Consider the following 15,894-nt stretch of genomic DNA (forward strand, 5'->3'; position numbering starts at 1 on the left):
TCTTTTCCTTGATGCACCATTGTGTGAATCTTTTCCATTTTGCCACATAGCACCTCCGTGTGGTAAGCCGCCTTGCCTCCCGTAGCACCTCCGTGTGGTAAGCCGCCTTGCCTCCCGTAGCACCTCCGTGTGGTAAGCCTCCTTGCCTCCCGTAGCACCTCCGTGTGGTAAGCCTCCTTGCCTCCCGTAGCACCTCCGTGTGGTAAGCCTCCTTGCCTCCCGTAGCACCTCCGTGTGGTAAGCCTCCTTGCCTCCCGTAGCACCTCTGTGTGGTAAGCCTCCTTGCCTCCCGTAGCACCTCCGTGTGGTAAGCCTCCTTGCCTCCCGTAGCACCTCCGTGTGGTAAGCCTCCTTGCCTCCCGTAGCACCTCCGTGTGGTAAGCCTCCTTGCCTCCCGTAGCACCTCCGTGTGGTAAGCCTCCTTGCCTCCCGTAGCACCTCCGTGTGGTAAGCCTCCTTGCCTCCCGTAGCACCTCCGTGTGGTAAGCCTCCTTGCCTCCCGTAGCACCTCCGTGTGGTAAGCCTCCTTGCCTCCCGTAGCACCTCTGTGTGGTAAGCCTCCTTGCCTCCCGTAGCACCTCCGTGTGGTAAGCCTCCTTGCCTCCCGTAGCACCTCTGTGTGGTAAGCCTCCTTGCCTCCCGTAGCACCTCCGTGTGGTAAGCCTCCTTGCCTCCCGTAGCACCTCCGTGTGGTAAGCCTCCTTGCCTCCCGTAGCACCTCTGTGTGGTAAGCCTCCTTGCCTCCCGTAGCACCTCCGTGTGGTAAGCCTCCTTGCCTCCCGTAGCACCTCCGTGTGGTAAGCCTCCTTGCCTCCCGTAGCACCTCCGTGTGGTAAGTCTCCTTGCCTCCCGTAGCACCCTCAGTGTGCTCTATGGCAGTTTCAGTTGTGCAAGCTATGTCTTCAGGAGCCATGCCGCTAGGCAGAGGCTCTCTGGCTCTGGGTGGAGCACCTCTCCGTTTTGCATGGAGAGTAAGTCCTTTCTTTTCCCGAATTTGTGAGGTGTTCCCAGCACCATTTCCACCATTTGTGAGAACCATGACTGTCTGACCCACTGAGGTGCCACCAGGATCAGAGTCATGTTGCTGGTTCTGCATTTGCCGAGTACCCTGGGAATCGGCGGTATCTGGGGGGAAAAAGAGAAGGCAAATGTTTTCGACCAGCTTTTCCATAGGGCATTTCCCTGGGATTGTTCCCCTCGTTGCCTGGATGCGAAGTATCTGCATTTTGCATTTTGGTGTGTTGCAAATAGGTCTACTGTTGGTGACCCCCACTTCTTGAATAGCCTTTGTGTTTCTTGTGCATTGAGCTCCCCCTTGTGGGATGCAGATGTCGGTCTGCTGAGCCCGTCTGCCTCCACGTGGTCTTTTCCTGGTAGATGTATGGCCAGGAGGTCTATCTTGAGTGGGATGGCCCATCTCCATATCTTCTGCGCTAGGTTTGATAGTGCGACTGATTGTGTTCCTCCCGGTTTGTTGATGTAGAACATTGCTGTTGTGTTGTCAGTTTGTATCAACACTCTGGTTGTACAGTTGTTTCTGGAAGGCTTTTAGGGCAAGTAACACGGTCTTTAGCTCCAGGTAGTTGATGTGTTTGATTGCATCTGCTGGGGTCCACAGACCCTGCACCTTGAGCTGATTCATGTGTGCTCCTCATCCCCTCTGGGATGAGTCTGTGGTGATGACCACTGTTGGGGTTGGTGGTGTTAAAGGCCTCCCCATTGTTATGTTCTCCCTGTTCCACCAAGCTATTACCTCTTGCACTGCGTTCGTTACAACCACTAGAATTCCCAACTCCCTGTAGCTTGTGACCTTTGTTGTTGCAGCCATTCTGGAATGGTCTCATGGGGAGTCATATTGGGGACCAGGTGTATGCAGGACGCCATCATCCCCATGATCTTGCTCGCTGTCCTCACTGTCAGAGCTCGACCCTTCTGGTACTGACGTGTCTCATTCAGCAGGGCAAGTGTTCACTTGTCGCTGGGGACCACTTTGCTCTAAATGGTGTTGATATGTGCGCCTAGGTAGATCTTCACCTGTTCTGATTCCATTGAGGATTTCCCCCAGTGTATTGAGAATCCCTGATCGGTCAGCGTTTGTGACCCCGCTGTGCATGTATTTTGCATTGTTTGTAGGAACTTTTTATTAGGCAGTCATCGAGGTAGGGGTATACGTGAATCCCTTCCCTCCGTAGGTGCGCTGCCACGGCTGCGAGACATTTGGTGAATACCCTTGGTGCAGACTTTAGTCCAAAGGCCAGGGCTGTGAACTGGCAGTGCGCTTTGTTGATGGCAAATCTCAGTAGATGTTTGTGTTGTCTGTTCATGGGAATGTGTAGGTAGGCATCTTTGAGGTCTAGGTTAGACAAAGTCTACGTCGCTTATCTGAGGAATGACCACTTGGAGGGATGTCATTTTGAATTTTTGTGTCTATGTATTGGTTTAGGAACCACAGATCCAGGATGGGTCTGATTATTTCATCCACTTTTGATACTAGGAAGTAGTTTGAGTACACTTCCATGTTTCTTTCTTTGAATGGTACTGTTTCTATCGCCTCCTTGTGGAGAAGTTCTTGTGCTTCCTCTAGGAGTAGCGCTAGTTCTTTTGCTGAGCGAGTTTTCTTTTGGTTTCCTGTTTGGTGGTTTCTTTTCCAGTTCTATGCAGTATCCGGAACTGTATGAGGTTTAGTATCCATTTGTCTGTAGTTCTTTTCTTCCATTCCTGGAAGAAGTGTTTTAGTCTGCCTCCTACTGATGGATACATGTTCGTTGATCTTTAGTCTGTGTACCCCTTTTTTGTTGACTTTGTTGTGCCCCTCCCATAGGTGTTGTGTGGGTGGGCACGCTTGATGTTGCGGATTCACTTTGAGGTGGGTTGCTGGCCCCCTCTTGTTTGCCCTTGTCCATGCGCTCTCACGCGAAAGCCCTGGCCCTGGCATTGCAAGGTTTGGTTTTGCTGGCCCTGCTGTGCTGGATTGTCGCCCTGGTAGGTCTGCTGGAATGTCTGATGGGACGCTCCTGGCTGGTTTCCCCCTCTTCCGTTTGGCCTCCGTGTCGGGGTGCCTCTTCTCATCCCTCTGAATTGCAAGGCCCCCATGGACCTTGCAGTCTCATTTTCTTTTTTCAATTGAGTGAGTTAGTTTCTCAACCACTGGTGCTCTGAACAGGGTTTCTCCATTGAAGGGGGGTGTTCAGAATGTTATTCTGTACTTCCGGCTTGAAGCCGGAGATCCTCAGCCAAGCATGCTTTCTTTCTGTAACCCCGATCATCATGAGGCTGCTGGATGGGTCTGCCGCATCCAGGGCTGATTTTAGGCATGAGTTTGCTATATTCTTGCCTTCCTCCACCAGGTGTGCTGCTCTTTGTTGGTATTGCTTAGGGAGGTGTTTGAGCAGCTGTTCGACCTCGTCCCAATGCTGGTACGTATGTCCGCTGAGTAGGGCATTAGAGTTTGCAATGCGCCAGTGTACTGCTGCATTCCTCTCTATTTTCCTTCCAGTGAGGTCTATTCTCTTACATTCTTTGTCTGGAGCTGGCCCCGAGTTTGTGGGAACGTTGGCCTTTTTCCTGGTTGTTGTAGCAATGATGGAGTCAGCCGTGACGGATCCCTGCTAGTCGGTAGGTTCCTTAAATGAGTGTTTGTATTTCTTTTCGGTCCTAGGTGTGACAGACCTGCAACTTGCTGGTTCTTTGAATGCCTCCCTCCCCTGGTCCAGGACACTTGGTAGCATGTGCAGGAATTGGCTCCTTGTTTGAGTAGGGAGCAGGGTCTCTAAGAGCAAGCAGGCCTTTCATTTTTCTTCCAGTTTAACATCAGCTGTTGCCGCGTTCCTGATTAACATGTTGTAGATCCCAATGTCATCTGGCGGTGAAGGCCTCGAAGGATACGTCCAAAAACAACAATTGCAAAAACAACAATTGATGGACAGAATGCAGAACAAGGTCATACATTCACCCCAGTACAGAGATCTGGGCCTAATTCCATCGTTTTTTTGCACTCCACACCACCCCAGTTCAGACATGGCCATATGCGATCAGCCTTGACCCTGTGCCTCATGGGAACAGTCCAGCCCGAACTACCAAGCCATGTCTTTCCTGGACCGGAATCAAGCATCATAGGACCGGTTTCTGGCAATCAGCCGTCTTCAGCCAGGATAGCTTGACTCCAGTGGTGTGGATGCGTCTCTACGCCGAAAGTCCAGAAGAGGCTGTGGAGGTCCTGCACCACCGAGGATGCCGAGCCCTAACTCATGTGCTGGTCTTACTCTCCTTCCTCATCATAGTATAGGCCCTCTTCCTCTTGCCGTTCTTAAGGCTCCAGAGTTTTCGGCGGCTCTTCAGCGTCGAACTGCTCTTTGTCCTAGACTTCGACAATCGTTGTCGCCGGCTTCAACAGGATGGTGAACCTTTTCATCAGTTTGTCGAATTCTCTTTTCCTTTGCAGGAGGTGATCCATTTCGGCCTCAAGCCTTTTCTTTTTCCTTTCCATCTCGGCGACTTGTTCGGTGTTGAGTGTTTCGGGCTCTTAGACGTCGAAGCAGCCTTCGGGTCCTTTTCCTTCGGCGCAGAGCGCTCCTTTTCAGGGACGTGCTTCAACGACCTAGGTTTTTCTATTTTTCTCGCCATCTGGGAGTCCTTTTCGAAGGACTCGCGGGACTGTTTGTCCCTGGATGCAGCTGTGGCTGTTGAAATTTTCGGCGCCAGTGCTCCTTTTGTCGACTTAGACTCGGTTTTTGAAGAGTCTGACTCAGGCTTTCGAGAGTCTGTCAGGGTTTTAGGGGGTCGAAGTCTCTCCTACCTATTTTGTAGTTTTCTTATCGGTCTCTACGACCGTGAAGTCATCTGGTCCCTCGGCGATGTTGCCCTCTTAATCGCTGGAGCGGCCCAGGTCTCAAAGAGACGGAGGTTGGCCTTTGCCTTGCATGCTGTAGTTGGCTCTCCTCTGCCTCTCTCTAACCCAGAGTCTTCGGGGTGAAGACTGCAGGCGTTGCAATCCTTGCTTTCGTGGTCGACCGGCAGGCAGAGGTTGCAAATCGAGTACTGGTGCTTCAGAGCGTATTTTTGGTGGCAATCGCGGCAGAATTTGAACGGAGTCTTGTCCATTCCAGCACTCAGGGGGCCAATGTGTGCGCGTTCTCTGTTGGACGTCGAAGTCTTCGATGTTCTTCTTAGTCGTCCCAGCTCAGTGGTCTTGTTCCTGGATGTGTTCTCCAATCAATTTCGATAGATTTCCAAGAATTTCTGGAAACTCTCGTTGACTATCCAGACCCAACGCCAGAAAAAATAATCTGAAGATGGCGCCCAAAGGTGGGAGCTTCCGCAGGAAGCATGCCGACGCCACAAATACACCAGAAGGTGGTATGTAGACTCTCACCTGGGCTACGAAAAAAAAAGAGAGAAAAGACTACTATTCCGGACTCAACCACTAGACCGCAGAGTAATGCACAGCATCAGAAAGATTCACGCTGCAAAACTAGGTACGCAAGGCAAAAAACTATTTTCAGAACTCATAAGCTGCGGTATGAAGAAAAATGAAAATGGCTGAGTTCCCAGTATATATTTAAAGCTAATATTTTGATTGAAAAATTATGCAGTGCTGGGGAAACCGATTACTAATATTTTCTTGGTGCCAGGGGCATCTTAGCTCTCGCTGTTATGTATTACCCATGATTCACATAGATGTTGACCTGTCCTGGTAATCTTGTATATGGTTACCATTAATGTAATCTTGAAGCTCTTATTACATAAAAGGTTGGCGGCCTCTGTTGTCGAGCAAAGTTTTTTTTTTAAGAGCCTGGACATTTTCTTCCGATGCCCAAAGATCCGCAGGAGTGCACTTCTTCACTCCCCCTCCAGGACCTCCGGGGGTCTACTTGGAGACTCGCAGGGTGTCAGACAGCAGCTAAGAGCAAAGTCCAGTCCAAGTCCACTGTTCAGCTTGGGACTTCCAAGAAAAGGTCTCTTGCAGCCTGTGCCCCCGTAGCTGCATAGCATGTCAGCCACCTGCCCCTAGGAGGCCACTTCAGCCTGGGTATAAGAGGGCGCAGGGATAGTTCTCCAGGGCTACGCTCAGGTCACAGAGGTGGCCTAGAAGTCTTCTGACGTACTGCAGTACCAGAAAGCATTATGAGAAGGTTTTATGAAGTGTCACAGATATGCCTGCCATCAGCTAGTGGGGGGGGCACGCCATAACCAATTGAGTAAAGGTTCAGAGGGCGGTGCCCCCTTGAAAAACTACCACGGTCTACTGTGCTGGCTGGTACTAACCAGCCAGCCCCCACAGACAAGTTTGGGGCAGGATCATACATGGAGTGTAGTAACCCCCCCCTCCCATGGGTAAGTAGCCCATTGACCACCCCCTTAACACAGCTAAATTAAATATTTAGGTAGTGCCCCGACACCAGGATCTCAGATGCATCTGACTAAAGAACAAAAAAGAACCACAGACCGCAAGAACTGTGGACTAGTTGTGGACTTGGTGCGAAACCCTGCCTGATAAATCTCGACAGTTGCAAAGACCCAACTCGTCCTGAAGCTGTGAATCCGCCAGAAGCCTCGGAGGGCCGCCAGAAGCCTCGGAGGGCCGCCAGAAGCCTCGGAGGGCCGCCAGCACTCTGCCAATCCGTTAGCCTCTCCCTTGAAGTGGAGGAGCCAGTTCCCTGCAGCCATCGACCAGATACACTGCCCTGTTTTCAATGGGAGTTGCCGGTTTTGGATGTTGGCTGCAGGCTCGGTCCAGTAAGACGTCTGGGAGGAACCAACAGCTGGGCAGGTAAGTTGGAGGACTAGGGGCGTCTTGAAGTCTGATTTCATCTTACCGGGCCACTGGCGGTTGGGGGGTCTCCATGCAGAGGCTGCTGGCGATGTTGGGGAGTCATGGAGGGGTCACCCCACAGTTGACTCAGGCTCTGGAGCGCTGGGGGACCTCGCTGGGACCAGTGGACCATTCAAACTCAGGCCGTAGGCGACGGGTGCATTGATGGTTCCAGGCATCAGGTTTCTTTTTCCTCATCAGGCTCAGAGTTTTTGTTTAAAGTTTCTTTTGAACAGAGCTGCTGTTTGCAGGAGATCCGGTCTTCGTTGAAGGTAGTCAGTCCTCCCAAGGGTTCTGGAGGTAGCTGGCTGCAGGACATGGCAACCTTTGGCGCAGGATCTCTGAAACTGCAGACAGGCTGGTAGGGCTGGGGCAAAGTCAGTTCTTCTCTGCAGTCTCCTCTGCTGGGAGTCTTCTTTTGTCGTCCTTCATAGTTTGCGGGAATCTGTCTTCTTGGTTCAGGGCTGCCCCCTGCATACTGTATTTAGGGGGCGTTTTAGGGGTCTTGAAGTCAGTAGCCAATGGGCTATTGACCTTAGGGTGACTACACCCTTGGTGTGCTCATGCCAAGTGGGGTAGAGAGCACAATCCCTAATCCTGATTGGAGAGTGCCTATCATCTGCAAGATGACAGGCACTGAAGAGGCTTCACCTAGCCTCCCCCAACTGAGGAGTGGAGTTGGCAGAGCTGGGAACACCTTCTGCGCTGGTTAATTTTTCCCACCTGTCTTCCCGCCGAAAAGGAGGGTAGACAGGAAGGGGGCTGCTCCTGATGGCAGGAGAGGCTGGGGGTCACATTACAAAGGCTGCCAGGCCTTTGAAGCTCTCCTGCCACAGATGGCTCTTCATGGCCTGAGGAGGTGTGCACACCTCTGCCCCGGTAAGGCTGTGTATCTGGGGTCAGGGAGCGAAGGCTCCCACCCAAGTGGTCCAGAAACATATCTCGTGGTGGCAGGCTGGTGTTTACCAGTCCGGGAACCCACAAGGGGCTGGTCGTGTTTCAGGGGGCATCTCTAAGATGCCCTCTGAGTGCATGTTTGATTAAATCCAACACTGGCATCAGTGTGGGATTAATGTGCTGAGAAGTTTGATGCCAAAATTCTCAGTTTTCAGTGAGGCCCTTATGTTGCTGCGGAGTTCATAATGACACTCCCAGCACCATATACTCTTAATGGCAACACTGCACTTATAATGTCTAAGAATGGCCTTAGACACTGTAGGGGGACAGGGCTCATGCACCTGTACCCTCACCACTGGTATAGTGCACCCAGAAAGAGGGGTAACTGAGCTATGCCAGGGCAGTGGGTTGTAGGCATGGCACACAGGGATGTTTGCCATGTCAACTCCTTTGTTCTGCACCAAAACACGCAGCTTGCAAAGGCAGTGTGTGAATGTAGTGGTACAGGACCTCTAAGGGTGGCACAATAAGTGCTGCAGCCCTTCGAGGCCTTCTCTGGCCATAGTGCCCTGGGTACCCAGGGTACCTTTTACAAGGGACTTAGATGTGGCCAGAGATGGCAATTGGGGGTACAAGGTACAGTTTTGGGAAAGAACACAGGCCCTGGGAACCTGATTGGCAGGGACCCAGGGCACATCAAGTCAAAGTGCATCAGAATTCTGGCAAAAAGTGTGTGTGGGGGGGTTACTACAACAGAATCCAAGCTTCCTACAACCACCTAGTAACAACTTCATATATAGGGCTAGCTTCCTGCAGACATTCTGAGATGGACATTGTAAAATGCTTCTTGTAAAATCTACATGTTGGTGGAGTCACTGTTCCACATTTTTTATTACCAACTATCACAGTTGGTAGGCCAGTCTTGGACAGAAGTAACAGAATACTACCTGGACAAATGTTATCAGTTTAAGTCCCTTGCAGCAAACATTAACTCAACCTGGACTGCTGGATATCATCTAACTCGATGCAAGCAGACAGTGCACAAATAGCGAGTCTCTGCCACAATCTGATACGATCTTTCAAAACCCATTAGGAGGACTTTCTTCAAGAAGTTATTCTCATTCTCGGCACAGCTCCTAGAGGTTAATCGAAGTGGTTACCTTCAGATCCACGTCTTCCTCTGGTTTGGGAGGAACACTTTTGTCATGGACTGCAGCCACTTCAGTTTTCTTCACGATCTCCTCAGCAACTTCAGAGGCAATCCCTAAAAATGTAAACAAAATCAATAGAAGTCCTAATTCAGAGAGCTCTGCAAGATCGCACTGCACCTGCCACCCTGGTTGCACACTAAACCCCGCCGCATGCGCATATACCCACACAACGCAGTCACAGATTCCAGCAGTCAGAAGGAAGCATTACAAATCATGGACATGGTACTATTTCTGATTAAACCACCTGATGGGAGGGTGGTGAACCTAAATGGATTAAAAACCCTGCATACATGAGTTACTATAGTGTCTAACATGCACTTACAGTTCAAAGTCAGCTCTAAAACAAGCATTGACAAAGACAATAGGGTTTGCCTTTCAATGGAGTCACCTGACCTTTTGACCTTGCCAATGAGTGGACACATTACCAAAAAGAAAAATTGCTTGTTTGCAAATTTGGAACAGACGCAGTAAATCAAGCTGCTGCAGCCGGATGAAGCGTACATATGCTTCACGAAACAAGTCATTTTTTGGTCTGGCCTATCAGACAACACAAACTTTGTGGTTGCAAAAGACTGATGGTGAACTCGCAATGGGCTTCAGCCCGGCCCGCTGCTTTCCATTAGTGGTAATATTTGCATGCCTTTCCTTGTCCCATCTTATCCAGTCCCCCACCCCCTCACCAGAGCATAGTCATGTATTCGTCCTTTTGCTTGGCTGCCTTGCATCTTTCCACTGCTCACATTTAGGGAGTTCCTCTTTTTTCCCCCCATCTCTCCTCCGCGCTGCACGCTGCTCTCAGGAATGCTTAACAAGCACAACTGCAGTCCCTCAACGCTGCTCTCACCCAGAGCCCCGGGTCGCCAAGCTCCGGGATGTGCTACTCCCCAGTTACCTCCCATGCCTGAGCTGCTTTCTCTTTCGTGTCCTTCACCTTCTCCTTGTGGCGCTCTCACTATTGTTTCCCCTATCGCAGACCCTCAAGCCCTGGAGCTATGTGTTGCTCTCCCTCATGTGCTTTCCCTGCTCTCCACTATGTTGCCCTCTCCCTCGTATGCTTTCTCTACTCTCCACCATGTTGCTCTCTCCCTCGTGTGCTTTCTCTGCTCTCCACCATGTTGCTCTCTCCCTCGTGCGCTTGCTCTGCTCTCCACCAGGTTGCTCTCTCCCTCGTGTGCTTTCCTTGCTCTCCACCATGTTGCTCTCTCCCTCGTGTGCTTTCCTTGCTCTCCACCATGTTGCTTTCTCCCACGTGTGTTTTCCTTGCTCTCCACCATGTGGCTCTCTCCCTCGTGTGCTTTCTCTGCTCACCACCATGTTGCTCTCTCCCTGGTGTGCTTTCCTTGCTCTCCACCATGTTGCTCTCTCCCTGGTGTGATTTCCCTGCTCTCCACCATGTTGCTCTCTCCCTCGTGCGCTTCCCTTGCTCTCCCACCATGTTGCTCTCTCCCTCGTGTGCTGCCCCAAAGTTCCTCTCCCAGTTGCTTCACTCGGCGACCCCTCCCTTATCTCATGTGCGTCTCCAAGCACTCTGTGCTGCTCTTTATCGTGTTCCCCCACCCACCCACCTTCACCTGGGACATATGCTCCTCTCTCCATGTTCTCTCGCACATACTTCTCCAAACACCCTCATAACACTAGCAAAGCCAATGGGTACAAAAGGTGACACCTATTGGCTTTGCTAATTCGTTTTTCTCTTTATTTTATCTTCTAATTTACAGTTCCAAGATGGCAGACGCCAATCCTGGAGCAATACAATTTGAAGATGTGCACAAAAGAGATTAAAGAAAATGGAGCAGCCTCATTTGGACGTCTAAACGGACAAGGGGTAGAGGCTTCCCAGATAGGGTCAAGGGGGAAGTAAACAGGGCAGAGATTTTGGTGGGCTGGTGGGGGGCACGAAAACGCAGGTACTTTCATCAAGTGCAGGAATGCAAAGAAAAAACAATACTTGACAAAACCAATTGGTCTCACCCATGTGTAAGCTATTGGCTTTGCTAATATCTTTTAGCCAATGTAATGAAATAGGGTGTACTATATGGTGTGCTTTTACGACCTCATTACATAATACACCCACCAACCCCTTACGGACCAGCATGAGAAGCTAAAAATAGGTTGAGATTTCCCTAAATGCAGGTGTATTGTAACATTTATATTATAATGCTCACATTTACCTGAAGGTGTAGTGCTTTGCTATATTTGGCTGCTTAATTTGCTACAACGCGACAGGCAGCAAAGTATGAGTGCATGTTTATCAGTTAAATAAATGTCGAAATATACCATTTTATGACTCCTTATAGTTGCAAAACACAAAATAAATATGGATAAATACCAAAAAGATGGGCAAAAAATAAATGTTAAAAAAATTAAAAATAAATACCATAAAACCGGGAGCCCTAGTTGTAATGTGCCCCGTGTCAGGATTTATATGAATTTTCTTTTGATTTGGATCCAGCTTTTGTTTCATTGTTTCCAAAATAGGCTCCGGTGGCTTGAAAGGAGCATTTTTACGTTTCGGTGCCAATGTTTTCGGTGCCAAGCTGGATCTGTCCTTTTTAGGTCTCGCCTGAGACAGCGCATGCGCTGCGAGACATTTAATATAAAGGTTTTCAAAGTGCTACCAGACAGCCTAACGCTTGCTTCACGTGAGCGTGCATGCGCGCAGCCTGTAGGAAGGTGGATACCAGACTATGGTTACCCAGATTTTTTGCCTAGTGTTTAGCTGGTTTTCGACTTAGTTGGCCCGGGATCCTGCTAATCAGCTCCCCAGGCTATTTGCTCTTTCTGTAAAATGGACTCCATGTACTTTAGGTACATCTCCAATTGGATAGTGGGTCACCTTATGAGCCCCTGTACAGTGTACTATAGGTACCCAGGGCATAAGTGCACCAAAGGCCTACCAGGGGCTGCAGCATATATTATGCCACCCCTGGCTGGCCATCCAAATTGACACAACTGGCTGATCACTCAGCTGGGGCAAGGTCGTGTAATCACCCCTTGCTTAGATATAGTATTTCTATATCTAACCTTATATCTAGACACATATACACCTATAAGTCACTCCTATGGCAGGCCTTAACAATCCTGGAGGCAGAGTGCTTAGTTTTATGTGAGATGGTCTCTAACATGAGCCGAGCCTGTCTTCAGCTTTCGGAACCAGGTCGTTATAGGAGATTACGAAACAAAACTACTTAGGGGAGGGTCTGAGGGCTGTTTTACGACTCTATACTGGATACATGCCCCAATCGTACAACTATAACCACAAAAGGTATCCAGGAGTCAGTGTTTTACTCGAGGCTTACTACTATGTGACTTGGGCTGTGCGAATTCAAGTGTTAACCAACATTCAGTGTGCAACTAAGGGCAGGAAATATTCCCATCAGTTGCCGTTCTGTACCACCATTTTTTCATCATTTGGGTACTCCATCCCTGGAGTTAGTACACAGAGCTGATCACACTGTGAGTGGTGTGAGGACCGTGTGAGTATGAAGACCAATGTGAGTGGTATCTTAAGAATGATGTCGGCAAGGTTTACACTTGAGGGAAGCAGTGCAGTGAGGGATGAGTGAAAGTGAGTAAAATTAGGTGGACTCGAGTAGAAAAATGATTTATTGGTTTCTCTCGGACCCCTAAGACTAAAAACAGGTGCAAAAAGGGTAGATTTAACAATTTATCTACATGCAAGTGGTCAACATGTTTCTGCATTTACCAGGAGTGTTCCCTATGCATTCTTCAGGACCATGGTATTGCTACTGCTTGCTTTAAATAGTGAGAAATAAAAATTAAAATGGAAAATTTCACCTGAAAAGCAGGTGTAGAATCTCCGCCACAGTCCAATACTTGTGGGGAAGGCGCCTCACCTCACCTGGCAGGAGCTCAGGTAGAAAAGGAGCACTGCTCTCTCCGTCAGTGTCTCCAAACGTCCCTCTGGGCTCTTCTGGGGAGGCCTTTTAGGAGATTGCCATACCATATACTCTTAAGTGCCTTATGAACCTAGCGCTCAGATGCTAACTATGGTTTGGCTTTATCAAAACATGTCGAGTAAGGTGTCATACGATTTGGAATACTACCCCCTCGCCAGTTCTGGTGACGGGGGTAGCATTCCACCCTCCTAGAGGGAGAAGACATGTTGTTCCTACTATTCCCGGTTAAAGTTAACCAGAGCCTCAGCATCACAAAATGGATGCTGCTGCCACAGACAAGTCTGACCTCCTGCTGCTGGGAGTCCTTCCAGCGAGGGAGGCTTGGACAATAGGTTTCCTGTCTTGGGAGGTGCTAGCACCACCCCAGACAGGCTCTTGTGTATTAGGGCAGGGAGGGCTGAAAGAAAGGAGACACTGCCTGTGGCACACAAGGTGTCCCATGCATAGTCCAGTTCAAACCGGTGCTGGGGCACTCCAGCCCCAGCTCTGGCGCAAAACTGGACAAAGGAAAAGGGGTGTAACCCCCCCCTTCCCTGGTCCCACCCATAGGAGGGACCTAGCAGGTAATCCAGCCCCTAGATTTGGTATATAGTAGGAGCTGAGTCCCAAGACTTTAGATTAATCCTGACTGAAACCAAACTCTGGACCTTCGACGATCTACTTGAAGACGACTGAAGAATCTCCCTTGTGGTCAAGGAGTGACCACCCTGCACAAGCAGGCACCACCCAGCGATCAACGGCTTGCTTTGTCGCCACCTCCTGCCGGAGCCCGAGCACACAGCCCGACGAGAACCGGATTCCCAGACATCCAACAGCCCGATCCACAGTCCTTGCAAAGCTGAGACCCGTGGAGGCGACGAGAGACGTGGGACCGGCCATCTTGAAGTCTGCGGCCTGCTAACTGTGCAGCCCCCGAGGCCTCCTCGAAGCTGTGCATTGGGGATTGAGAAGCCCCAGCCCCGAGCAGCATTGGCACCAAAGATCAACCCTGCACACTCCACGAGTTCTGCGTGGGGCCCTTTTGCATTTTCCTGCTCGACGCGTCTGCCCGGTCACTTGCCCGTTGGCTAGTGGCCATCTTGGAGACAATCCTTTAAATTTACACCGCTGGTCTGGTTGCTCCAGACTGGCCCTTGCTTCCCTCAAAAGAAGCAGCCCCTCAGACCTTGCTGGTCTGAGTAAGAAGCCAACTTAGTTTATTGCGTGGGTTGCCTTTGCCAAGGCTTGTTGACTCCAATCCTGAAGCTGACACCGCCGACAGCAAGAGCCTTCGCGGGACAGTCCGTGCCTGACTCCTGGTCGTCGTCAACGCCTCCTGGTCCATCTGGCTGCAGAGACAAGCTTCTCATCAGCACCAGATTGCTTCGCGACATCGCCTGGTTCCTTCCTGGTCACTGGCTAGTGACCCAGACTCTGTCCCCTCTGCTTTCAGGTCCTCTTCATCTTCGATCCACCCCTGGATCCACCCGGACACTTCTCTCCTGGTCACCTGCAGCATCTTTCTTCCAGGCTTCATAGGATTCGACGACGAAACCCGACACCTTTGACACCTATGCACCCGCTTCCGGTGGGTGAGGTAACGCGAGTACTTCGGTGCTCCTGTGGGTATCAACTATCCAACAGTCTAGGTTTCAAGTAACTTTCGCCGAGTCCAGTCAGAAGTGCCCTAAAAGAACTAGTTTGTAACTTTAACGTTCCCATTCATTCTCTAGGGTAACCTGCGTGTGTGATTAGACCAGGGGTCTCCAACAGGTCGATCGCGAGCTACCAGTAGCTCGCCGACCCTCTGGGAGTAGCTCGCGCTGCTCTGTAATTATAAACACGTATTTTAAGCATTTTATTTTTCAGCCCTTCATTGTCTTTTTCGAGTTATAAACCATTGCCCGCCCTCACATTAACCAGCTGCTCTGATTAGCTGAAATGAGCTTAGCTGGGGCGGGTCAATAAACGTGACGTTCTTCCTGCTGTCACACGCCGCCTGCATTTTCCAGGCAAGCTCCGCACTTCATATTTGCAGTCTCATCCTCCTGGGAAGCTGCGCAGGACTGGTAAGTGTGCCCCTGGCCTGGATTTATAGCAGAGTTGTTAATTCCGGCTAAATGCTTTGTAAGTTCTTTGATTTTAACATCGGTTGCCACTGGGCTTTATATCGGACTTCAGTAACAAAGCGCAGTGGCAGCCGATGTTAAAATCAAAGCTCCTTGCAGGCACAGAGCTGCTACCGCGGTCGCAGCAGATGTAAAAATCCAAAATCCTTGCCTGCACGAACTGCTTTCACTGACTACAGCACGCTTTAAATTTGCTTTGCGTGGTAGTCAGTGAAAGCTGCTCAGTGAATGCAAGGAACTCTGATTTTAACGTCTGCTGCCTCCGTGCTTTTCTTCTGCCTTCAATAATAAAGTGTGGTGGCAGCCGACCTTAAAATCCAAGTTCTGCGCAGGCACTGAGCTGCTACCACGGTGGAGGCCAATGTTAAAATCAAAAGACCTTGTCTGCCCTGAAGTGCTTTCACCGACTTCTACACGCTTTATATTTGCCTTCGTGTTGAAGTCAGTGAAAGTGGCTTAGTGCATGCAAGGCCCTTTGATTTTAACATCGGGTGTCGCCGTGCTTTATATCTGCCTTTGGTAATAAAGTACAGTGGCAGACTCGTAAAAGTATTTTCTCAAAACAAATGGAAAGACGGAGAAGTGTATTATGAACAGGTAGTACGCTATGCTGTCGGATAATGTCTGTAAAAAGATTATTGTTGTAGCAGTGCTGCTATATTGAACATGGCTGCTTGTGCAGTAATAAGTGGCATGGGTGTGGCCCGCTCAAAGAATGTAGGGGGAATTTACTCTGCAATGTAAAAAATGAAAGCACAAAAAACTATTCAAATATGGTAGTACGCTACAATATTTGGCAATACTGCGGTAAAATGGGATTATAGCAGGACTGCAGCTAGGGGTATGGTGGCTGCTTGCGCAGTAACAGAACATGTAGTATGTTTATTCATTGTATTGTTTGGCAAGGTTAAAGCATGTACAGCAATTGTGTATAGCCACGCTGTACT

The 15,894-nt window shown here is 49.8% G+C and overlaps 1 protein-coding gene across 2 annotated transcripts in view; it reads right to left on the minus strand.

The window, feature by feature from the left end:
* Window positions 1-15,894, minus strand: part of FNBP4 (formin binding protein 4) — a 247,377-nt gene that overhangs the window by 164,720 nt on the left and 66,763 nt on the right. For both annotated transcript variants that reach the window (XM_086959754.1, XM_086959755.1), the window contains exon 10: window positions 8,869-8,972. In XM_086959754.1, coding sequence (XP_086815880.1) covers window positions 8,869-8,972 — 104 coding nt within the window. The remainder of the gene's footprint in view (window positions 1-8,868; window positions 8,973-15,894) is intronic.

The sequence above is a fragment of the Lissotriton vulgaris genome, chromosome 2_2, assembly GCF_964263255.1.
Source record: "Lissotriton vulgaris chromosome 2_2, aLisVul1.2, whole genome shotgun sequence".
Lineage (NCBI taxonomy): Eukaryota > Metazoa > Chordata > Amphibia > Caudata > Salamandridae > Lissotriton > Lissotriton vulgaris.